General features: G+C 39.4%; 1 protein-coding gene across 2 annotated transcripts in view; it reads left to right on the forward strand.

The window, feature by feature from the left end:
- Positions 1-26303, forward strand: part of hecw2a (HECT, C2 and WW domain containing E3 ubiquitin protein ligase 2a) — an 84201-nt gene that overhangs the window by 51516 nt on the left and 6382 nt on the right. The window contains exons 14-29 of one of the 2 annotated variants that reach the window (XM_028435876.1): positions 915-1039; positions 2986-3171; positions 4706-4840; positions 5600-5702; positions 6200-6296; positions 6473-6556; positions 7033-7115; positions 7409-7529; positions 9367-9480; positions 15742-15894; positions 20578-20676; positions 21118-21247; positions 21332-21478; positions 22745-22859; positions 23825-23910; positions 24722-24834. In XM_028435876.1, coding sequence (XP_028291677.1) covers positions 915-1039; positions 2986-3171; positions 4706-4840; positions 5600-5702; positions 6200-6296; positions 6473-6556; positions 7033-7115; positions 7409-7529; positions 9367-9480; positions 15742-15894; positions 20578-20676; positions 21118-21247; positions 21332-21478; positions 22745-22859; positions 23825-23910; positions 24722-24834 — 1891 coding nt within the window. The remainder of the gene's footprint in view (positions 1-914; positions 1040-2985; positions 3172-4705; positions 4841-5599; positions 5703-6199; positions 6297-6472; positions 6557-7032; positions 7116-7408; positions 7530-9366; positions 9481-15741; positions 15895-20577; positions 20677-21117; positions 21248-21331; positions 21479-22744; positions 22860-23824; positions 23911-24721; positions 24835-26303) is intronic. The other variant, XM_028435878.1, reaches the window with a different exon arrangement.

A 26303-nucleotide genomic window follows, 5' to 3' on the forward strand; every position in this document is an offset into this window, starting at 1 on the left:
AGCATCAAAATGCAGAACATGGCTCAGAGAGTCTTTTCCTTTGGATGAATCACCTTTCAAATTTTGAGACATGGAACTAAAATACTACAAGTTCTGCAGTAAGCAATGGACCCGTTGATTGTGTACAAACATTGTGACGTATTTTGGTGGGCGGGGCTTAGCCTGGAAGCAAAAATGGCAGCAAGAAGCCATGTTGACAAGTGGGAGCTAATAAATTTGGTGTGGTATTTTTAATAATGGAGGATTTTGAAAAGAGTGGTTTGGTCTCAGATCAGTCAGACTATGTACAGACACTCTCTCTGCTTTTACACGCTAGCTAACGCATTGATAAAGACATTTTCCTGTCATCTTCTTTCATAGTTTTGAGCCAGCTGTGTCCCAGTTGGGTCACAGTTACAATTTAGTTAATTTTTTTTATTTATATCTTACCTGATATGATGTGTGCACTGCAAACGCAAGCATTTTTGATGATCGTCTCTGTCCAGTCTTTTCGTCTTACTGCATTCAACCACAATTGTCTTCGTTTTTTCTGAGCATGAGTGTCCGCTGGAATCTTGTAAAACTTTAATTTACGTCCACTAACGGTATTTCTCCTATTCTCGCACCCAAACACACAACAAGACAACAAGACGACATTCTAAAGCTGTAACATCACACCAATTGTACCTAGCCCCCACAGTCTTTAGCCAGCGGCATTTCCTGTTTTTGCCTCCAGCTGACGTGAGCCATTAAGGGATCTATAAAACCAACAATACTTTGTGCAACAATTTCCACAAATGCCAAATGTTAGTCTAAGTATTTTGAAGCTCTTTGAATTTTCATAAAATCTTAAACTCAATCCATAAAATGGGATTTGCTTCCACATGCAAGCACTGTGTCTTTGACTGGTATGTCTCCTGCCATTATGTTTGCAGAGTTCCGACGAGAAAGCGTGGTCGCCCATTCCAGCTCTCGATCACGTCTGTCACTCCTGCTCCAGTCGCCCAGCGCCAAGTTCCTGTGCAGCCCTGATTTCTTCACTGTACTGCATTCTAATCCTGTGAGTCCACACAGGACACAGACAACACTTTGATGTTGCATGTGGAAAGACTGATGGGTATTTCTTTATTTAGAAGACGTTCACCCAAACCGTTAAACACTCCTTGACCTCAATATTGGGTTCACCTTTTCAAGAGCTCATCAATTCATACATCTATACAACCAATTACACAGTAGGACCATGTAAAAACATGTCAATGTTTAAAATGAGCATTAGAATAGTGAAGAAAGTGGCTTTAAATGATGAGTGGTTTCATGGAAATGACAATGTCTTGAACACTATTTTGTTAAAAGCACTACATTCATGTTTTCTTTACATATTTTAACAAATTTTCTTGATATAAGAACAGCTTGTTGAGATTACTCTAGTCCTTCACCACGATCAGGGTAATTCGATAGAGCAGAAATAAACATAAGAATATTAAAGGAAACCCTGGTTGTGAAAACTAAAAGGCATAAATATGCTTTAATGTTTATCTCACGCCATACAGTATTGTTAAAAAATGTGACATTTCTTGAAAATCGCAATTTAAAACACATTCTAACCTCGAAGCGCATCCATTGTCTGCACAATGCATGATTTGTTAATGACGAAAAGTGGTTGCGAAGGAAGAAAGAAGAAAAGAGCGAGAAATAGTTTGTGAAACCGCACAATTTACAAAGGAGCTCAGCTATGTTCTTGCCACTTCTCTCCAGATGCATTCTAGCCATTTTGCCAACGTAGCTCACGTGCTACTGGTTTTAATGGGCGACCGTGGCTCAGGTGGTAGAGGGTCGTCTTCTGATCGAGAGGTTGGGGGTTCGATCCCAGTACCTGACTATGTGTCGAAGTGTCCTTGGGCAAGACACTGAACCCTAAGTTGCTCCCAGTGGTCGACTAGCGCCTTGCATGGCAGTCCTGTCCCACTGGTGTGTGAATGTGAGAGTGATTGGGTGAATGAGCTGATATGTAAAGCGCTTTGAGACTGCTTCAGTGTGGTGATAAAGCGCTATATAAAATCAAGTCCAAGTCCATTAATGGGAGATTAAAGGCAGATGCTGTACCTACAGTTGTATTCATACACAAAACCCACCATCAGGAAACCTGTAAAGATGTAAACAACCCGCTTTGACAGATGTAGTCTCTGATGGCCAACCATTGTGCTCGACTACGGAAGAAGCAGACAACATATCACCCAACCAGTCACCACAGCAGTCCGTAGATCTACTGTTCTCTAAATATGATAGCGGTAGCAACACAGACGGAAACATGTGATACAGGGGTACAGGGGCTAGCAGATGCACACAAACTTATCTTTAGACCATGTTTAAGGTGCTCATTGTGAACCAGAGCTGTTTATTGTTTGTTACCCTCCTAATGTGTAAATCACACAACAATAGAGCTTATGAGAGAAATGATTTGTGAAAGCTTCATTTAATCAAAAGACTCAAAAAGTTGCTTGCCTTGAACAGCTGGTGGCAGAAAGTGTAGCTCCTTACAACAAATGCTCTCCCTCTCTGTTGGCATAGCGACGCAGTTGCTGCGCACACCAGAGGCAGGTCTTCATTTGTCTTCATTTTGAAGCTCATATGGACTGGTATCTTCATGTTATCGTCCTTGCTATGTCTCTCTCAGGTGGAAATGTTGCACAGCTGACATGGTTCTGCACTGCAGGGTAAAATGAAAGGAACCGAGCCCTGAGCGACCACTTGATGCGTCTCTTCAGGCAGCATTACAACGTTAACAATAGCGGCCTACAAGTGAAAATAGTTTTTCCAATTTTATGCAAACTATGATATGTTAAGATATAAACACTGATCATATAGGACAGTAACGTTTTGGTAGCCGGGGTTCCCTTTAAGTAAAACAAATTTGCTAAAAAAAGTGTTGATAAATCTGGTGATGAGCCCATCGTTGTGTCTCTTCTCTTACTCATCTCTATGGGGATCTCTCCCCTCTTTTTTCAGAGTGCCTACCGAATGTTTACGAGCAACACCTGTCTGAAACACATGATCAGCAAGGTGCGCCGAGACGCTCACTACTTTGAGCGCTACCAGCACAATCGTGACCTTGTCACCTTCCTCAACATGTTCTCCAACAAGCAGCTAGAGCTTCCCAGAGGCTGGGAAATGAAACATGACCACACTGGGAAGGTAGGTGTGTGTGTGTGTGTGTGTGTGTGTGTGTGTGTGTGTGTGTGTGTGTGTGTGTGTGTGTGTGTGTGTGTGTGTGTGTGTGTGTGTGTGTGTGTGTGTGTGTGTGTGTGTGTGTGTGTGTGTGTGTGTGTGAAATATTTGGACTACTGACACTGGGGGCCTGTACTACAAAGCTCGATAAATCTATCCAGGATATCTCCCCATTAGCAGGCTTTACCTAACCAACATTCTCAATCCTGGAGCAGCTGTGCCCTTATGAAGGAACAGACAAACAATTATTCTTAAAAAGATGAAGAATTTAAATCCATAATCCAGGCCCAGAGAAATACTGTTGCAGCAGAAAAAGCGAGGAAGGAAGGAATGCTGGCAGGAAGCTGCCCACACTTTACTCAAATCTAAAATAAATGGTGCAAAATCTCTCGCGTGCATAAATGCTTTGGTGGTGCTGTTTTGTTGCGTGCTGTGGGGAATTTACTAAGATTGCAGTGCAAATCAGTGCAAGTGCAAATTTGGTTAAGACTGTCCTATTTAATGAGCATTTTGCGCAATCAACATAGAGAATGTAGGAGAACTGAGTGGTCTTCCTGCCTGCTTCACAAACCATTTGTAGCAACAAAATAAATAAAGGTACTATAAGTGCTATTACTATAAATTGACTTAAAAACTTTTTTTTTCCAAATTGAATGTGGTTACTACATCAGATTAATAGGTTTCTGGCCTTTGTCACGGAGGGCTCAGATCTGCCCTCCGTGACAAAGGCCAGAAACCGTCCTATTATTGTGAGTTACTGCAGCAACAGAGAGAGAAGTCTGCAGCATTTGAAAATGAGCTACTGAGCATCAACAGCTGGTCTGAGCTGTCCTGGGTAGCACTCTGTTGCATGTTCTCAGGCAGGAATCTCACGCCATCATTGCATAAATTATGCAGCTGGTCAGCGCTGTTTCTGGGCTGACACTCGCCAGCAATGCCCTGACAAGAGTGTTAGACGTTGATCTACACCCAGAACATAATTTGTGCACCCGAGACATGGAGAGGAGACCAAAGCACAGAAGGAGCTGCAGGTTGGTGCTTCGCTCCTCCATGTGGATGGCAATTCATGTACAAAAACCACAAACAGCTCCAGGTTTGATCAATTTGACTGCGCTTACTGCATTCATGTATTTACATTTTCTCCTCTTACAGCTGATCCACCCACATAACATATTATCACTTGCAAAGGTGCTGAATGCATTGTGTGCACCTATGTTGCATACATGACGGACACAATCATGGTTGAGTGGGGTTTGCACCACTTATCAGCGTGTGCAGTGACGTTTGCACACGTTTTACAGCCTCAATCAGCTAACAAATGTAGGTCAGTCCATCAGATGAAAATCTATACTTTTCCTATAGGATGTCATCGGATAAGGAAGTTAGCACGATAAGAGGAAATCCAGCTTCGTAGTACAGGCCCTGGGGGTTATGTGTTTATCAAGAATTGGTTTTGAGTTAATTCCTAAACAATTACTAGTATTTTTATCTCAACCCTCAGCCATTCTTTGTTGACCACAACTGTCGCTCCACGACCTTCATTGACCCCCGGCTTCCCCTACAGAGCTCCCGCTCCACGGGGCTGCTGGCCCATCGCCAGCATCTGAGCCGCCAGCGCAGCCACAGTGCTGGGGAGGTGAGAGGCTAAGCGCCACTGCAGCACTCATCACCTGGACTCAACTCATTTCTCATAGTCACTGCAGACACAAGTTTAAAGGACAGAGATTCACTGTGAGCTTCTGAACGTCTAACAGCAAGGGGCTCTGATATTGGAGAGGCTATGTTTTATCTTTAAATGTACTTTTTACAAAATAAAATCAATTTTTGAAATTTATATTGTGTAAAATAAAACAGTATTAAGAGGCAAACAAAGAGAAAAACCCAATATATAAAAGCAAGAATTTAAATAAATCCAAATCAAACTTTATTTATATAACACATTTACTACAAAGACGTGTACAGTATAGCAAAGTGATTTTCATTAAATGACACAAACCCTTTGAAATACAGAATATTTAAAACAGTTAGTGTGAAAATTATTTGAATCAAAGTTGCAAATATAACTCATTTTGTTTCTGAATTGTTAATTTAATTTTCATTGATATTGTCATACTTTTGTAGTGTATGTTATGCTTCTAAATGTAAGGATCTAATCCACCTCGGGTTGAAAATCAGCCTCGACTAAAATCTCATATTCAGGACCTCTGTTTTATATTTAATGAACATTATCTTTAATGCTTTGTCACTGGAATAATAAGTGCAAATATGCATGTTCTCAAGATGTTGACACTCCATGTCAGAGGGGAAGGTTCTGTGCAGGTGTTGTGAGGACTCTTGCTCTTTGATGATTGGATAATCAGTGTGACCTGAACTGTAGTGTGTACCTTTGTCACAGGTGGTGGATGACTCTCGTCAAAGTAACCTGCCTGCTATGCCCCGCCCCTCCAGCACCTTCAGTGGCTCCAGTCGAAGCCAGTACCATGATGTGGTCCCTGTGGGTATGTTGGAAAAAATGCACAAACAAACTAAATATTCACACGTTTTTTTAAAGGTATATATTGTGATAGGGAATATTATTTATAGAAATATTGCCACACTATATTTTGTATTTAAAATGTAATGGATGAAATTTGTGTAGTAGATAATAAATAGTATAATATTGATATTATGTTCATGTCATGTATATGAATGTGTATTTACTGTATGTTTATGTACATATGTATATGTATAAACTGTATATATAAAACTTTATGAAGAATATACATAAATATTGAATGTGTATTGTAAAAATAGTAATATTAGTTTCCTAATATCTCGAGAGCCTTGTTTTGTTTTTTGTGATGGGGTAGGTGTGTATAAGCTTTTGCTTCAATCTACACCCTTTCAGCTAATTAGTCAGACAAATGAGTTTTGTTTGTTCTGTTTTTTGTTTTTCTAAAGTCCGTGAAAATAAAATTCAAATTCAAATTTTTATCATTTTTGGGGTTTTTTTCAGCCTACAATGACAAGATTGTGGCATTCTTACGGCAACCCAACATTGTGGACATACTACAGGAAAGACAACCTGAGCTGGCCAGAAACACCTCACTCAAGTACGACTTCCCTCTTTAACCTCCCCTGTGCTCAGCTTCAACACCTCTGTAATAATCACCATCAGTTAACCTTTAATCCTGATAGATTATGTGTGTGTGTGTGTGTGTGTGTGTGTGTGTGTGTGTGTGTGTGTGTGTGTGTGTGTGTGTGTGTGTGTGTGTGTGTGTGTGTGCAGGGATAAGGTGCAGTTTATTCGCACTGAGGGAGTCAGTGGTTTGGCTCGCCTCTCTAGTGACGCTGACCTTGTCATGTTGCTGAGGTGAGTCCTGACACTGGCTGCATGGGAACCAATAATGCTTTACACTAATAGACTAATCCACCACAGCATTATGGGTAAAGTGGATCACACCGATTGTCTTTTCATTTCAAGACACATTTGTGGGTGAAAGCATAAAAGGAAAAAAAAAATCAACATTTTGACTGAAAAGCTGATGTGGGACTAAATGGGAAAATATATGGAAAAGGTGAACTTAGCGGAATAATTCCATCATTGTTTCAGAATGTCCCCTTGTGTTATGCTTTAATGGTGGTCCCTCTGTTCAGAACATGGAACATTATTCTCCTACCTTGTCTTGTTAGCCTGCTAAGTCAGGTCATGTGACTTTAAATGCAGAACCAGGTGTGTTTTTAAACCATTGTTTATTCATTAACATTACACAGTGATGTGTAGCTGGATTCTTTTACTCAAACCTGTTTCAGATCTGATTCTCTATCTGTACTTCATCTCACTATCAGTTTATTTGAGGAGGAGGTGATGTCATACGTGCCCCCATTACTCCACCCAGGTTACTGCCTGTCCTCTCCTCAGAGCTCTCCTGGTAAGTCGTAGGTGTCTCTCTGAATCACATTGGTTGACGTACAACATTACACCAGATATTCATATTTTGTTTCCATAAGATTTATGGAAAGTATCTCAATGCAAAATGAAACTAAACCAAAAATCACAAATTTTTCTTTATTGGTTATTTAATCTAATATTCAACACAGTCATCTTCGTAAAGTGATCAATATTTTATTTTTTTCACTCTTCTGTAATTCTCTTTGGCTGATTCTATGCATTTTTGATATTTATCTTTCCAGCCCAGCTGACTAGTTCTTGTTTTTTTATCAGGCACCCAGAGAGCAAACGCACGAGCGCCTGCACCTTATAAGAGGGATTTTGAGGCAAAACTGAGAAATTTCTATCGAAAGCTGGAGACAAAGGGTTATGGACAGGGTCCGGGAAAAGTCAAGTAAGTTTTCACAGTTAATAAATGTGCCTGTGTGGTATTTTGCATTAGCAAATTCAACCAAGAATTGTCTTTCTGGGTATAAAAAATATCAAAATAATATTGTGTATTGTTATTTTGAGAAAAAATCTATATATGAGTTTTGGCCCATATCACCCAGCCCTACTAGTGGAGCCAGTTTATCAAGGTGAAGCAAGTTGAGGTAGATATGTCACTTTTTATCCAAAAGTCTTATATGACTTAAATTTAATTTATAATATTATATATACGGTCCTTATCCGATATTGATATTTGCATTATAGACTATAATTACATTTCATCTGCAACCACCTCCTCTATTAAAGCATACGCTACTTTACGGTCACAGTGCCTATGAAAGGCCTTTTGTTTTCAGACAAAATCCTTCACACTTGTAACAATGTCCACGTTTAAGGTTGCTAGATGTCCCCTAAAACAGTGTTTCTCAAATGGGGGTACGTGATGGCACTACGGGTGGTACTTGAGACAGAGAGAGGAAAATTAGTAAATGAAAGCATTAAAAATGTGGGGTTTTATTAAATTATAATCGCACTAAATATTACCAGCAACTCACAAAACAACAACAAAAACACACAATAAAAGAAAAATATACTGAATAATAAAAAGAACAGACATACTACAACAAAATACACAAAATGACTCCAAGAACACACACACTGGGAGAAAGATACTTACCATTACAACAACACACAAAACGACAGCAAACGCACTAAATGAGAGAAAACACATGATCACTACAAAATGCACAAAAATGAAAGAGAAACATAAGAAACAACCAGAAGACACCAAAAACACAGACACTGAGAGAGAATAATTTCAATAATGCCAACAACACGCAAAAATGACAACAAATACACACAAAATAAGAAAAAAATATACTGTATACTAAAAAGAACAGACAACCAACAACAAAATGACACAAAAAAAACATGATGATTGAAATTATTTAATTTAGAACATGAACTGAAAATACAAGGGTCAGTCTTGGTCCCACATAAGGTGGGAGATGACCGTAAATGATAAAAACTAAAAAAAAACTATTCAGGAGCCAATAAATACTGTTTTGTTCCTCTTATTTACAAAATGAGATTCTTTATGATATGTGTTATCGTCACTGATTCATTCCATCATGACACTCTATAGTTCTTTTTTCACCGAATTCTGAGCAAAAGGTTGTAGTCGGACATAAGGGGGTACTTGGATTCAAAAGTAAGAGAAAGGAGGTACTGGGCCAAAAAAGTTTGAGAACCACTGCCCTAAAAAATGGAATTGTCCTTTATTCGAACACAAAACTATCCATAATTTTTTCTTTTTTAAAAGGCACAAAGGGACCGTCAATGGATTGTTTCTAACCACCAATCACCAAAGTATTCTTGCTGCCACCATAAACTCTTCCACACAGACACATACCAACTTCCTCCCAAAGCACATTTTATCAATTTTCTCCACAAACCGTCAGTCACAGTAAATAATCATCAGATGACTGAAGACAAGTTTAATAAGCTGCTGAAAATAGTGTCCAACAGTTTCCTCCCATCCTATGAGCTTGAAACTGCTGGAGGAAATAATTGAGCCTTTTCAATAATTCATATCCTCAATGAGAATGAAGTGTCCGAGCCCCAAGAGCTACTGTCAGGGTACTGAGGCTTTATAGTAGAGATGAGCTACTACAGTATGTGTGGTTTTTCTGTCCTTTTATAAGTATGTGCTCTTCCTTTATGTTTGTTTTATTGCCGTTTGTATTTTAGAATTGGTGGTACCATTGAATAAGTGTACATCTTTTTCTTTCTTTTGCTGCTAGACTCATCATCCGCAGGGATCATCTTCTGGAGGACGCCTTTAACCAGATCATGTGTTACTCACGCAAGGACCTGCAGAGGAGTAAACTCTATGTGAGCTTTGTAGGCGAGGACGGGTAAGAAAAACCTGATTTTTTTTTTTTTTTTTGTTACATTTCTTTATGAGTTAACATGAAAATAGATGAGTATTCACTTTGCTATTTAGATTCTGTCTATTTTACGTTGAATGAATTAATTCATTGATGTGAGGCACACAAGGCCCATACAGTAACCAGTACACACACAAAGACATGTGTGCACCTTTTGGGATAGTTAAAGTACCTGATAAATATTTACATCTTATATATTGTGGAAGAATGCCTGGAGAACATGAAGATTTAATTCCACAATGTATAGTATAACACTTCGTTTTTCAGGACGAAATGTTCATGAATGAATTTACTCTTCTTTTGACTATTTATCAGAATTGATACTACAACCACTTACAGCACATTCATTTATTGTTTATTTAATAGGAACATATACCAATACATAGAATGAGCGCAACATAGTGTTATAGCTTGTCCTAATTTGCAACACTTGTTCCTTAAAGGGCTTCTACAAAACAATGTGAATATAAGACATTATGTGTACAAGTTTGATACTTGATTATAACCAGGATTACTTTAGTCTTCTTAAAAAAAGAAGATTCTTAGCTGAGTGATTTTAGATCAGTGGGCAGTGAGTTCCACAGTCTGAGCAAAAGACGTTTTACGGAATATAACTCTACAAGGTGTCAAACTCAAGGCCCGAGGGCCAAATCAAGCCTTTTAGAGCATCCAAATCAGCCTGCATAAATAAAAAATGAAATTGTGAATCATTGTGTAAAACACAAAGTCACAAAATCAATAAAGTTGAGTGAAGCTCCTGCAGGGACTGATATCTCTCATTGCTTGATATTGTCACTGCTTTAAATAATTTATATATCATTTAAACCTGTTAAAATTGCTGGTTTTCCTGGTCTGCTGAATCGGGTCCCGACTGCCGGTGGGCACCCGCTGGCTGCTTGTCCAGCGCAGTGCTGGTTGCAGGTGGGCTGCTTGGTTATAAGGTATTTACCTGGGGCTCCTTAGCTCCCGTTGTTGCTGCCGGCCTGGCTGCACTTCCGGACTTCTGGATTCATAGAAGTGGCTCTTGCACACATATTGGTCGTGGATGCACTGGCATGCCTTAGGCTGTGGGATAAGCTCCTATTGGGCTTCAAGCTGCAGTTTGTAGAATTGTGAAACGCTCCACACTCCCCCCTCCCCTCCTAAACAAAACTGGTTTTCTCACAAATGCACACAGCTGTGGAGCTTTTAATGACTTTTTCCTAATTTATTTTGTGTTATTGGAGAGTTTTCTGATGTTTTCAAGACTTGAAAGCATGTAGCACTCGCTGCTGTGAGGACAGTAAGAGGCTCACAGCCGCTTCTCACACACAAGCAGCCATGCCCAGCTGATCAAAGCAGACATACTTCACATCTAGACTGCAAATGAATTGTCTGTTCTCTCCACCTTAGACATGTTTCTCCTAGTTTTACAAGTGATTTATCCTGTCTGTTATTACTATCATGTGGGGCAGACTGCACACGGACTGAAAGCAGGTTGCACACAGTGCGCTTCGTATCAGAGACACCTCTGCGGAGTCCGTTCCTTCATATCACACTTGTGCCTTTATTCTGTTGCTTCTCCACCTCGGTCTTCCTTTTTCCTCTTGCTTTGCCGTGTGACCGCTGTGCCAAAAGCTGCGTTAGATACTTCTGCTGGAACATCTGCCATGGGACTTTCACTATTCTGAGATCGTGAACGTGCATAGACTTTTGACGAGCCAATAGTAATGCCCAAAACAGCTCATGGATCACCCTGTTGGTAGAAATATATCTGATTGGCGGAAGTCAAGCGTCACGCTCCTGTATTTCTAAAGCTCATTTACAGGGACAGGAGAAGGAGCAGAGATGCTAATTTACATGGGAACAGCCATAGGGATGCTAACGGTATTAGCACCGAATATTTTCTTACAAATTACGAATTGTAAACATGCTAAAATGACTAACGTTGGTATCTAATAGAAGCTGAGATTACTATCATTCAAATACTTACAGACAGATATTTTTGTAGAGCCAAAATAGGATGTTACAGGCTTAAACACTGTGAAGTGTGACTTGCAGTGGGACTGTTCGGAGCATGACTGAACTACGGAAGCCCTATGTGGACAAAACACAAGAAACTCAAAATGCAAAAAACTCTTCCCACAAGGGGCAGTACAGTGCCAAATACATCGACTATTAGATTAATCGCGATTTGACACGTGAAGATTCTATAACAATTCATGAATGTTCAAAAATCCATTATTTTTCATAAAAACCAAATGAAAAACCGACCGCTGCTCGCGGAATGAAAAGTGAAAGTTGTGAATGCCGTCAGGACACATGAAGGAATGTACCAGGTGCAATGGCAGCAGCTAACTCTTTGGTTATGTTACTAAGCGTGAGATTCACGAGAGTTGCCCCATGGCCCAGAAAACAGCAATGATGATGAGTAGCTGCACATTTGTCTCTGCACTTACATCATACCTGTCAAGTTTTGGATTTGAAAATAAGGGAAATTTTCAGGGGCCCGCTACGAGCCGTCCCACCCCCTAACCAAGCTCCAGTATCCCTTATATTTTAAGACAAGTATACAAAAAATCTAAAATACCAACTTGTCAATACAATGATTATAATCTGGTAGGTCGGCCTTTATTAACATTGAAATGATGTGAACATTCCTACTAGGGCTGGGTGATATAGACCAAAACTCATATCTCAATATTTTTTCTCAAAACTGTGATACACGATATAAATCTCGATCATTTTATTTCAAATGAAGTCTGACCAGAAAGACAATTCTGGGTTTAATGCTGATGCAAAATGCTACACAGGCTCATTTATTAACAAACAGCTTCACAATATATGCCACATTTGGCTTTTTCACCTTTAAGGGACAGCACGTGTGAGTGAGTTGTGTAGTGTAGCTTGTTATGGGGAAGGTCTGGGTTAGGACACACTCACTAATCCATCTAACTGTGCTTTATATTCACCCCCCATTCTTGCTACTCTGCACTGGCTTCCAGTTAAGTTTCGCATAGAATATAAAATATTAGTTCTCACGTTCCGAGCATTACATGGTCAGACCCCTAAATATATCTCGGACTTGTTGTGCCCCTACTCATCAGGGCGATGCCTTCGGTCTTCAGGTCAGGGTCTCCTAAAGACCCCAAAAACTAAATTTAAAACCAGAGGAGACCTGGCGTTCCAGGCTGTAGCCCCCAGACTCTGGAATAACCTGCACCAGTCTCTCAGGGAGCTCAACTGTGTGGATACTTTTAAAAAACTGCTGAAGACTACACTTTACAGTAAAGCTTTTAGTTAACTGGATTTTAAATTTTATTTGTCTGTTAATGTTGCTGTTCTTATGATATTTATGCACTCTTGTTTTATTATTCTATTGTGTTGCACTTGTACTTTTACCACAACTCTGTACAGCACTTTGTGATTTTTTCTGCAAAAAGCGCTTCATAAATAAACTACTTACTTACTTATATGCTGTTCTGAAAAGTAAAAGCACCGACTCCTAAAACTAGTCTTTTGATACAAAATAAGCTATAATATATACTTATAAATATATTGTTATATGCAATATTATAGTTTTCTATATCAACAAAATAGAAAACTTGATAGATCTTGAATTTTGATATATCGCCCAGCCCTAATTCCTAAATTATAAAACAGCCTAAATTGAAACATAAATGGGTATATGACGCACATGTGTTTATTTAATATACATTATATACAAGTCAACACTTTACTGTTAATTTCACGTTGCTTGTCCTTAACTTAGACATGGTGTGTTAATAATTTAACATTTTATTTTCTTTACAAATTTTCTTTTAATTTTTCATGCCCACTCATGTGGTTCTCTGGTATTCACTAATGACTTATTAGACACATTTGTTGCAGACTTTACATTCTTAAACACTTTTATAAAGCAGTTTATATTTGTGTTGCTTGTGATTGGCTGATTTTTCATGGTGACTTACGTGGTTCCTTCTGCTGTGGTAGACGTTAAAATCTCAGTTATTAATCTAACAGAACGTGTAACTGTGTCCCATCCTCCTTCACAACGTATTTACACCAGTTCTTTGGTCTTCATTCATCATCTCTTTTCTGAGTTGTTTCCGGGTTTTGTCACTCGGGCCATTTCAGGTGGCAGTTCTCGCGAGGCTAGTGATGGCGTTTAGTTTAGTAAGGCATCTTTTAATTATTATTACATTAAAGTAAGGGATTTTTACGGGAAAATACTAATACGGGAAGATGGCGGGAAAGAGGGGTAAAACACGGGAGTTTCCCAGCCAAAACGGGATACTTGACAGGTATGACTTACATTCCCTGGCATGATTTAGTAATTAATTGTGTTCTTTTATCCATCCACCTTTTATTTAAAAACCCAAATTCCAAAGTGTTTTGAGAGCTGATGCTGTAGGTTTTATATGTTTTTTGAAGCTGATTTGAGTGTGCATAGCAAAATTTTTAGGTTCTTGTGGGATTTATGCTGCTCATTTAAATTTTGTTTTTCCTGAATAAGCTACCTTTTGTGTTAGATCAGATTGAATTAGCTGAACAAGCTAATATTTTAGTTATTTTTATATATATTCATTTCTTTTGTAATATGATTACTGTTGGATTTGGTGATTTGATATAAAGATAAGTGATACATTTGTTTGGTTACTTTAATTAATAGATACTGACATATACCTTGTTTAAAAATATGAAATAGCCACAAAGTGAGGAAAACAAAAAAAAGATGCATAAACAATCGTGAAAATTGTTAATATTGTATTAATTGTTGATTAATCAAATCGTACCACCCTGAATCTTAATCAAATCGTGAGGTCCCTTAGATGGCACACCCCTAGTGCTGTGTCACCTGCTTCAATTTCTCCACACTTGTCATCAGACTGGCTTAACTAATTACACATATTAACTCATTCAGTGTCAGCTATTTTCAAAAAGTGTACCCCCTCAATTTTAGAGCATTTTGACTAATTTTTAAAGACCCACATAATGTTTTGTACTATAAGAATCTGGTGTCAGAATTCAGATTTGTCAAAGTCTCTAATTTCTTCTGTAGTCAGCAGTTGAATAGAGGCAAGTTTCACACAAATTGCCAGTTTGTGACAAAAAGCTGAGAAAAAGGGCTTTTTCTGAAAAAACTTATTAGTGACTTTGAAGCAATTTTTTTGCTTTAGTGACACCTCAACATTGGTTTCCTTCTATAAACTACAAAAACAACACTGAGACTGGCAAATTTATTATTACTTTGCTATCTATGTCAGAGTTGAATGGTTTTCTTACTGTATTGTGGCCGTCCTCCAAGTCTCTCCCCCGTCATTCTCCACACATGCAACTTTCTCCTCATCCCGGACATGCCAAGTGTCAGCGCTTGCCCCGTTTTTTTGAGCATTTTATCTCACCATCGCAACACTTTCAATAGTCTACTTAGGTTCCACACATGCTCTGGTCGAGTGTGCGCTGCTGTGAACTTCAGCATTAACTCTCGTAGCGCCATTTTCTATCTTGTAAACTCCTTTCCTCTCCCTCTGAGCGCTGCCCATCACGGATGATCTCTCATCCAAAGGAGCACTGCTGCCACCTACATGTCGCCAGTTGGACACTACATCATTGTACAAGTTAGATTTTCACTGGAGAGCTCTGTCACACTGTCTCCTAGCAACCCCACCCAATACAATTCATGTCTATAGACGTGAATGGCACTCAATGAGTTAAGCACAACTCTAACACCACATTGCACTCTCACCTTAAAACAGTCGACTTTTCCCCACTCCTCCCATTGTCCTACCCTGACTCCCTCTTTCTTATTACCTTCCCCCTCGCCGAGGCGTAAAACTGCCCTCTCTTTTTATATTCTTCCTTTAATACATTTTATTTAGGGCTGGTGATGGTCTCAGTTATGCAATAAAATACATTTATTTATTTAATTGCAATAATAAAACATGCTGTGGTGAATAGATTGCACTGCATAAAGTTTTGACCTTCGACAGCATATCCAAACAAAGAAAAAATCCTTGTTTTCCCCACCTTTAATCTGTGGCCCATTTTTAGCCTCTGTACTAAAACAGTTTGACATTACTGACGTACGGGTCAGGCAGCAGCTGAACACTATGAAGTATAGGCAATGGTCCAAACCATGTATATCAAGAGTCTTGGAATTTCAACTAGTTTGATGTGTTTTCTTTGGTAGAATCCAGTGAACATTTCATTTATTCTACCTTTGGTTTCTTTCTGTTTGGTTTTAAGGCTGGACTACAGCGGACCCTCCAGAGAGTTCTTCTTCCTAGTGTCCCGGGAACTGTTCAACCCTTACTATGGCCTGTTTGAGTACTCAGCCAATGACACATACACTGTCCAGATCAGCCCCATGTCGGCCTTTGTAGACAACCATCATGAATGGTGAGTTTTTTCTAAGTCTGACATGTCAATGTCTTCTGTTCTCACTATAAGATACAATTTCTGTCATCTCTTGCTATGAAATAATCCTGGAATTAAAGTCACAGATGACTAGACTGAGGAATGAATAAACAGACGATAAACCTAAAGGTTCAATTTAATCCTTACCAAACAATAAAGTTTATTCAGGATTGTTGTTGCAATGTTTTAGGAGTTTGGAGGAGGATGTTGGATTAGTCATGCTGGCTGTGCTTCCTCTAAATCTGAGCAATTCATTTTTCTTGTTCTGACTCTGCAGCCATCTGCTGTTGTTCAGATACGATTGTTACATCAAATTGAGCTTGAACTAGATTTATACGATAAGAAAAGAAACCAACATGAGCCTACCTGCACAATAAGATAACATTTACAAGGAGGGAAATTACATTCCTTCTTAGGAACCACATATCACATGTCACATTTATCAAATTCTTTTATCTCTTCATTGTACTATTTGTTTTTACTGGGTTTACTCTCCTTTTTTATTGTGGCTTTCAGTATAAGGGTTGGCGTTACATGATTATTGAAGTTTAGTTCCTAGGTTTTATTTTCTCGGTTCACTGTCAATGTTCTGATTTCCTCTGTGTGTTTCCTGTTACTCTCTCGTTATGTTGTTAGAGCACGTGCTTGGAATTGTGCAATATTATTCTGTGTGTGTGTGTGTGTCATCATCCAGACAAGTCACATCATGTGTCTTGTCTTATCAGCTGATAAGTGTCAAGTTCATTAGGGTTTGCTTGTTACTCTGTTATTTTCCCACTGTTGTTTTGCAGTGTGAGTTTGTAGTTAGCTATGTGTAGTTAGCTATGTGTAGTTAGCGTTTGGTTCTTTGCTTTGATTAATCATTCTGAACAGCTTTTCTTTTCTTTACAACTTGGTTCTTACTCTCTACCATTTTACAGTATCTCTTTTTCAATGACGCCTCTGATACTATTTAGTAAAGTTGTAGTTTTTCTCTACAGATTTGGAGAGATTTTGGGTAAACAACAGCAAGCAGTTCTCAGGGCCAGGGCACAGTTGAGAGGAATCTTAGGCAAACAGAGAGTGATGAGAAGTGAACAGGAGAAAAGTCACAGGGCAAGATTATTAGATAACAAGAAAAGTAATCTCACACAACAATTAAAAAGAAGACAGCTTGTAACACACAGGAGTAGCATCGAGTATCTCATAACTTGATATACTGTTACAATCGGCTCAAAGATGGTGGAGGGGCACGACACCGGATTGCATGCTGAGTTAAGTGTTTCGTTATTTCTGGGGAACAATGGAGAAGAAAAAACGGCAATACTGGAATCTGGCGATCTGGTGCTGAGGAGCTCTATGGGCTCTTGTTGTATGTAGTGCAGTTTACACAATCACTCGATCACCTGCCCACAAGCACAGAGTTCTGTTCGATAGGACAGGTTAATACAAAGGCAAAAGACAAAACAGTGGCACGTAAAAGTACATATATCATGGTTTGATTAAGGGCGCACCACACACCACACTGCATCCAACAAAAACATCCAACAAAACATCCAACAAAAATGTCAACAAAATGTGTAAAAAATGTAACCTTTGTTGAAAAAGGCAAAACTGATTATTATTCTTCAAAACTCATAAATCAAGTTCTGACGAACTACGGCCGGGCCTGCGCTGAATGGTTCCACCGAGTAAAACAAATCAAACTGTGCGACTTAAAATCGTAATCTACGTTGAATTGCCTTTGAAACGATATATCGCATGACTACATTCAATTCAATTCAACTTTATTTGTATAGCGCAATTTGCAACAAAGTCATCTCAATGCGCTTATCAAAATATAAAATTCATAATAAGAAAGAGAAAACCCAACAAGATCCACATAAACAAGCATTTAGCGACAGTGGGAAGAAACAACTCCATTTTAACAGGAAGAAATCTCCAGCAGAACCAGGTTCAGAGGTGGCAGCCATCTGCTGCGACTGGTTGGGGTTAGTGAACAGAAAGACCAACAGACCAGGATAGAGAGATAGAACATCACAGTGTCCCAGACTAGTTAAGCCGTGAACCACAGATCAGGAACTGCCATCATCTGCTTCACAACACCTGAAATAGAGAAGATAGAGAAGGGCGAGGAGAAGGCACTGACTGCAGAAAAACAAGATACAGTATTATAAAGTCAGCCTGCCTTGGCCTTGGGCCTCACTCCCAGTGGCCTAGTCAATACTTATTATAAAAGTGACAAATCTCTTTCCATTTATTGGTAAGCTAACAGCGACTCCAAGGTCTGTAAATGCGACCGTTCACAGACGAACCCAAGTCCGCTCTAGTGGTTAGGTTATGTTATGATTCAGTCCTGTTTATGTGGACTGTAAATCATAACCAGCTACATCAGAATTTGAATCTCTTCCTGTTTATTGAACCAGAAAATGCAACCGTTTACGGACGAGCCGATGTTCGCTCTAGCGATCAAATTGTTATGATTCAGTCCTGTTGAATCTTTTCCCATTTCTTGACCCAGTAAATGCAACCTTTTACAGATGAGCCCATGTCCGCTCTCGCGATACATATGTTCCGATAAATTTAGAAATTACCAAAAAAGGGGGATGGGCCCCTCGGGCCTCTAATGAAATTGTGTGAGGCAAAATTGTAATCTACGTTGAATTACCTTTGAGACAATATATCACACGACCATGTTCCCATAAATTTGAAAATTACCAGAAATGGGGGGTGGGCCCTCAGCCCCATTTCAAAAAAGGGCTCCAAGCATCTCATCATATTCATTCTTGAGTATTCGTACCAAACTGAATTCCAATCTAAAAAGAACTAACGGAAGAGAAGTCATTTGAAAAATTGGATCCATGGGCGCACCGTGACACGTACGAGGTAATGGGCCCCATTTATATATTGGTATGTGCCAATGATTCAAACCAACACCAACCACCGTAATATTTGACTTGCAAATAAATGAGATATCGACTTTCAGGTTTTTTTTTTCTTTTGGGGCCCCAAATCAAAATCGGGCTCTGAGTGTCGATGTGTACACATTCATAGATTATACTTAACAAATTTCAGCTGGATCCGTTACCAAATAACAGACAAGGAGCAATTTTAACTAGTGTACACAACAAGAAGAAGAAGAACAAAGTGAGTGGCATTTTGGGTCCGGTAGCCTGGCCTAAAAAATAGGAAGTGCAATCAAACCACATAACGTTTAAGGTTTAAAACACACCTGGGTCATCGTTGTGGGATGTTGAGCAAGTCCTTTAACCCAAACTGCTCATATTGTACTTTGCTTTGGGTAAAAATATCTGTTAAATGAAATTGGGTTCACACCCCATTTTTTGAGAACCAGTGGTCAAGGCCAATGTCTCTCAAATGGGGATACATGTACCCCTAGGGGTACGCAATGGCACTGAAATTAGCAAATGAAAGCATTAAATATAAAGTTTCAGAATGTGTTTTTTAAGTTTATAAAAGAATATCATAATAACGATAATAGAAATTGTCTTGAAATTAAAGGGTCAGTCTTGGTCCCACACCGGGCTGGAGATGATAAAAACTACAGAAATGATTTTATTCAGGAATCACTAAATACTGTTTATTTCCACTTATTTACAAACTGAGTTTCTTTAAAATGTATGTTATCACTCATTCATTCCATCACCAAGCTCTATAGTGTTTTTTTCATAATATTCTGTGCAAAATGTTGTTGTTGAATATAGTGGGTACTTGGATTCAGAAATAAGAGAAAGGGGGTACATGAGACAAAAAAGATTGAAAACATCTGGTCGAGGCTATAAGATTTCATTGGAATTGATTTCTTTTGCCTAAACTAGGAGTTTTCAAATGTGTTCTTGGAGGGACAGAGTCCTGCATGTTTTAGAAGTTTCAGGCTGTCTGTGGACCAGCACAATGACACAGTCATCATTTGTAAAAAGAAGTGTCATAAAGGGGACACATCATGCTAAATCCACTTTTTTAGCCCTTAAATGCATTTTGTTGTATATTTAGAGTGTTTAGAAGAACAGAAAAGTTTAAATTAGTCTCTTCAGGTGCTCTGTTGATATCTTTATATTCTGTTTTGGTCATATTTTTCAATCTGTTTCGATTTTTCTATTCTCTATTACGTTTTTTGAACAATAACGTCACAGTATTTGCAGCGGAACTGCCAAATTAGGACATCGACTCCAGGCCCAACCATTTTTATTTCTCGCTTTTATTTTGTAGTCCAAGCTCCAGGAGGCCGAAGTTACGAGAGGATAAGTCAAAATGTTCGGTTGTTGGATGTAGTAACCCCCTGTGAAGTGTCTCATTTGAATTTAAAGAGACCGCACCAAAACGAGTTGCTCTCAGAAGCACATCAGAAAAGGGGCCTGTGGAGCTATACTAATGAGGAATTCAGACCCAAGCATTGCAGTTCCGCTTTATATAGACCACAACTGTATGATTTATACTGTATGTAAAAAGGAAGGATTTAAAGGCATGATATGTCTCCTTTAAAGTATGGCACACTCATGGCTTAATCAGGTAAACATAAATACTTTTAAGAGTACAAACCCAAAGAAATGATTGAAGTAAGTTGTTTTACCTTAGAACAGGATCAATGAAGTGGTTAACTATCAGATTTCAGGTGACCCTCTTACCTCGATGCCCTCTCACTGGTCTTTCTCATGCTGGTTGCAGGTTTCGCTTCAGTGGGCGCATCCTGGGGCTGGCACTAGTTCATCAGTACCTGTTGGATGCCTTCTTTACCCGACCTTTCTACAAAGGCCTTCTGCGCATGTGAGTTTCTCAGCCAGCTTCTCTCTGGTTTCCACTCCTACAATGTGCTGTCTGCGCTACTAAAAAGTACGATTTGCTGCTAAATCACTAGACATTGTGCAGATATTCCTTACTCTTCATTTCCCAAATATTATGGTCAAGGTTTACTAGATTAACTGTGTTAGTGTGTAATGCAGGATGATTCATGAACAGGGCAGCGGTCCAGCTGAAAGGGAAGCACATAGAGACAGACAACAAACACATAGACATCCTAATTGCAAACAACAATACCTATTAATACTGTTTTACTCTCAGTATCTAAATTATTGTTCAATACATGTCAATGTAAGCCATTCGGGCAATTTTATAGACTTGAATTGAATTGTAAGAGCTCTTCAAGTTCAAACCGTGTTTGTTGTCCATGCATCATGTGGCTGACCTCTCTGTGACCCCTGGATGTAGCCCCTGTGACCTGAGTGACCTGGAGTTCTTGGATGAAGAATTCCACCAGAGCCTTCAGTGGATGAAAGACAATGACATTGAAGATATGTTGGACCTTACCTTCACTGTCAATGAGGAGGTGTTTGGACAGGTGGGCTTTCTTGAAATTAAAAGTCAATCACACCATTTTCGAAGAAGTCTAGAAATACACTTTTTGACTTTTTTCTTGTTGCAGATCACAGAGCGAGAGCTAAAACCCGGCGGGGCAGGCATTCCTGTGTCGGAGAAGAACAAAAAGGAATACATCGAGCGAATGGTCAAGTGGCGTATTGAGAGAGGAGTCGCTCAGCAGACTGAGAGCCTGGTCAGAGGTTTCTATGAGGTGAAGCACCGTTACCTTAATTTTTAGCCTAATAAAGAAGACAACATGTGATGAACTTTAAAAATGATTACAGTATGTACAGTAGGCCTATGAGGGACTTTATGCAGTTTTAACCTCCCTTCTGTTGATTAAGGCTATTTAGGGACTTTTATAGACCAGCTCTATAAATAATGAGGCACAAACCAGTAATTTTTCAACAGAAATTGTAATGAGACAGAGTCATTACACAGAAACCCAAAAATAAAACTTTCTACCTTGCAGCTCATTATGGCTTCAGTACTTTTTAACAAGGTGATAAATCAATTTCAGTGACACTGCATGGCTGCATTAGTCCATTTATTACTGTAATGTTCAAATGTCTGATCACCTCTGCTTGTCACTACTAAGTAGCTTATGTCCATCTATCCATTTCCAGACTTGCTTGCTCCTTTTTTTTAGGGTCGCGACGCGCAGGGGGTCTGCTGGTGCCTATTTCCAGCTTTTTCAGGGCGTTAGGCAGGGGTACACCCTGGACAGGGCACCAGTCCATCACAGGGCAACACACAGACAAACAACCATTTTAAGTCACATTCACTCTTAAGACTAATACAACAGTTATGTACTGTATTTAAATTGTGGGAGGAAGTACCCAGAGGAAACCCATGCAAGCACGGGGAGAACATCCAAACTCCACACAGAAAGGATGTGTTTACCCCAGGGCTTGAACCCAAGACCTTCGTGCTGTGAGGCTGATGTGCTAACCACTAGTAGCTTATGTCATATAATATAAAAATGCTAGTGATCAAGCTGAGGAGGGAATAATGTGGATGTGACACAACATACATATTGGTAAGTATGTGTACAGATTTTCATTAAAGTTATGTTTGGAGTCATTTTTGTTTGAAAAACAGTTTAGAAAAATACATTAATAATAATAACTGTGTGGACAGTAATGTGCATGGTACAGTGTTGAAAATCACAGCATAGATAACAGCAACTCTAGCTGACTGTTTCCAGCAGCAGTGGCCAGTAATCAAACGTGGTCCAGGGAAACTTGTGCAGACGATAATGACTGATGCATTTTTGGAGTGAAGGCTGATATATTTGGGATTTATGTGTTTAACTGAATAACACCAACGCTTGTTTGTGAGAATGAAAGGAAAGCTCAACATTTGTAGAAAAGAATCAATTACAGATGAGTTTGTATAGACGGGGCTCACCTTAAGGCTTTGTTATTCCTCATTCTCGATGATGACTGTGTTTGTGTGTGTGTGTGTTTCTCTGAAGGTGGTGGACGTGCGGCTGGTATCCGTGTTTGATGCCAGGGAGCTGGAGCTGGTTATCGCAGGCACTGCAGAGATCGACCTGGCAGACTGGAGGAACAACACTGAGTACAGAGGAGGTATGTGATGCAGGGAGAGGAGGGAGATGAAAGCCAGATGGACAGGTGTGTGACACACTGACAGTGATGTAGGACTGCTTCCTCAGCAGATTGCATTCACAACCTGTGGCAATACATCCATAAGTAAAGTAGTAGTTTTTTGGTAATTATTGTTGTTATTTTTACTTTTGTTATTTATTTATCTTTTCAAATACCATTTTAATGATGGTGCAGCATGTGGAAATCTCACATTTGATCTTTCCACTGTCAAGGAATTAGGATTATTTTATATTTTGTTCCATATGTCTAGCTACACTCCCAGCCAAAATTAAAAATATATCATAAAAAACACTGAAATTTTTGTTTTTGCTGTTAATTCCTTTTGTCTGTTTGATAATGCTTTACATTCTAAAACTCGAAGAAATTACAAACATTCCATGATAATTAATCATAAAAGGATTCTGTAAAATGTTTCTCATTGGGAAACTTATGGTTCCGAGCAGTTTAGTACCTTCAGTTGAAGTCCAAAGAACCTTGTGTTTGTGCAGCTTGTATGAATTCCAATGTGGACCATCTATTGCATTGTACATGTGATTATTATTAGAGGTTTTGTAATCTACAAGTTGTCATTTAAAGTTTTGGAACCACTGAGTCAAGGTAACATAAGCTGTGTGCACTGATATGAGCAACAGTGTCTGCTGATCCTAAAGGCCATCAGTTTAATAGACTCTGACCAATACAGCTGAGAAGCTGCCAGCAGCTGGGTGGCAGCAGGGTAACTCATCCTGACAGTCCGCCATGACTCAATGTCAAACTCTTTTAATGGAGGAATTGACTGAGACGGACAGAACGGCTGCTCTTATTAAACATTTAAGAGCAAAGCCTGTTCAAAAATCGCTGTGAGCAGAAGGTGGAGGAGAGACTGGAAACAGGCCTTATTTGTGATTCATCTGACTTATGCACCACCATCATCTGCCTCCTCACAGGTTACCATGACAACCACATAGTGATTCGCTGGTTCTGGGCTGCTGTCGAGAGATTCAACAATGAACAAAGGCTGAGGCTGCTCCAGGTAGGATGTGAGAGGGACCACATGCTCACAGCCTGCCATCGTGTGGAGCCATTCTGGTTAACACTAAATGATATAGATGAAGTTTATAGTTCCAGATCCTCAGCCCTGGAGGGATGCTGTCCTGCATAATATACATTTATATTCATAATGAACCATGATTACAGTGAATGGCTCATCATCAGTTTTACTGCTAAGCTACTGTATGCCATATTATTTTACTTAAAGACACACGCCATTATTGTCCACCCCCTTCGTCGGCGTGCGTGGGGTCGTCCGTCCGCCCCGACCCTGGACACCGCGCCGACCCTCGGCAAAGGGAGGCGACGACTGCGGCGAGGCCAGGGAGTGGGGGGGAGTGCCACTGACGCGGCGAGGAAGGCCGAGCGCCGGGACTCCAGTGGCAGGGAGAAGAAAGCAAGCGGTGGCGGCTGCTTCTCCAGCCCATAGACTGTAGCGTGGCGCCAGCCCAGCCCCGCTTTGCTCCCCAGCTCTTAGAGCCAATCCTTATGCTGAAGTTACAGGTCAACTACTGTCTGCATACACAATCAAAAGAAGAAGGGAAGCTGGCCCGACTGACTGTTTGTTGATTTTTGCGACAGTGCTGCGGCACTTGTGGCCACTCGGGGCGCTTGCGTGAAAGTTACTGGTCTATCTCCCCTAGTGGCCAAAAGTTACACAGTGTGTCTTTAAGGACTTTAGTCCTCCAGGAAGTGTCTCAGATTTTTACTTTTCAACTAAATGTTGATGTTTTCTTTTTGAGGTAAAGATTTTATAATGACTAATTGACACAATGCTTCTCTCCTATTTCCAGTTTGTGACAGGCACCTCCAGCATACCCTACGAGGGTTTCGCTTCTTTGCGAGGCAGCAATGGACCCCGCAGATTCTGTGTAGAGAAATGGGGAAAAATTACCTCCTTACCCAGGTGAGATGGGTCCAGTGTGCTGCATTCAGGACTTCAAACAAGCTATAAACTATATATTTTAGGTACAATGCAATATTTATGCACATGTGCAGGCCAAACAGCTTTACATAAAAACAGGAGACATTCAAACAAATTCTCATCTGTTTGCACACATACAGTACATGTGCAATCTCACACTTTTTACAAACATGTTGGCCCCTAGTTCTCTCAGCTTTGCGCTTTGCTTTGCCTTCAGTGTCTGCTTCCTCAAATTTCCACATTGATATTTCATGATCAAAAAGTGGCACAATTTACACCTCTGTTCTCAGTCTATCACAGAGAGTACAGTATATACTACAGAGCTGTTTTCTTCTAAGCTTAAAAAGTTGCAATGATATCAATGAGCTGTGGATCAAGAGCGTTGTGTGCAGGGACCGTCTACAAAGTGCAACACCAAAAGGAAATTCCAACATTAAAATGAATAACATTATTGTCCTATAATTTATCTCCTATGTAAACTGACCATGCTGATGATACCACATTAGCTTGTATAAGGATTAAATGCTTTTAAGAAGTCCTTTTTTTTTTTTTTTTTTTTTTTTTAACAAGATTTATGATTTTTTTACAATACAATCTTCAGAATATGCAGTTCTCTTTGTGGAAATTAGAACAAAGAACCCAACCCCCTCCTCCCTCCCACAGAAACATTGAGGAAGCCACAATAAACTCAAAAGATAAAAAAAACAACAAAGAAATGATAATTATAATGAAAAACATACGTACAGTAAATAATTGAGATAATGATAATACCTGACAATAACAATGATCACAATAACTTAAAGAAGAAAATACGATATGTAAACAAAATACAGTCTGATGAGTTACAGTAAATGATATATTATATCATCTTGGTCACAAACAGATGTTGGAATTCACTGCAGCAAGGAGCAGTGACATGTGAACCAAAGGAGCATCTAAAGAATGTTTCTAATGTTTGGGTTTGTAATGCCTTTTGCAGAGAAAGAAGTTAAGGTTCAGTCGTTTATAAAATGATCAGAGCCCAGACAGTATACCTTATGTTCTCTAGTTTAACGAAGTACAGCATGTCTTTAAGCCACTGTGTAAATGTTGGAGGGTTACATTCTTTCCATCTAATCAAAATCTGTCTTCTGGCTATAAGTGTGGCAAAAGACGGACAGAGTTGTGTGTGGTGCCCCAAACTCAGTTTAAATACAGCCAGGAAGGCAGATTGGCTTAAATCTCTGCCTATAATTCTGGAAAGTGTATCAAATATGAACTTCCAGAAATTATTTAACCCAGGAAATTCCCAAAGCATATGAATTCAAGTGGCCTGGAATTGCTTGCAACAATCACATATGGGATTTATATTTGGTAAGAATCGGGAAAGTTTAACTTTGGTCCAGTGTAGCCGGTGAAATATTTTAAACTGCATGCTGGTATGTTTCATACATATTGAAGATGTGTATATT

The sequence above is a fragment of the Gouania willdenowi genome, chromosome 21, assembly GCF_900634775.1.
Source record: "Gouania willdenowi chromosome 21, fGouWil2.1, whole genome shotgun sequence".
Classification (NCBI taxonomy): domain Eukaryota; kingdom Metazoa; phylum Chordata; class Actinopteri; order Blenniiformes; family Gobiesocidae; genus Gouania; species Gouania willdenowi.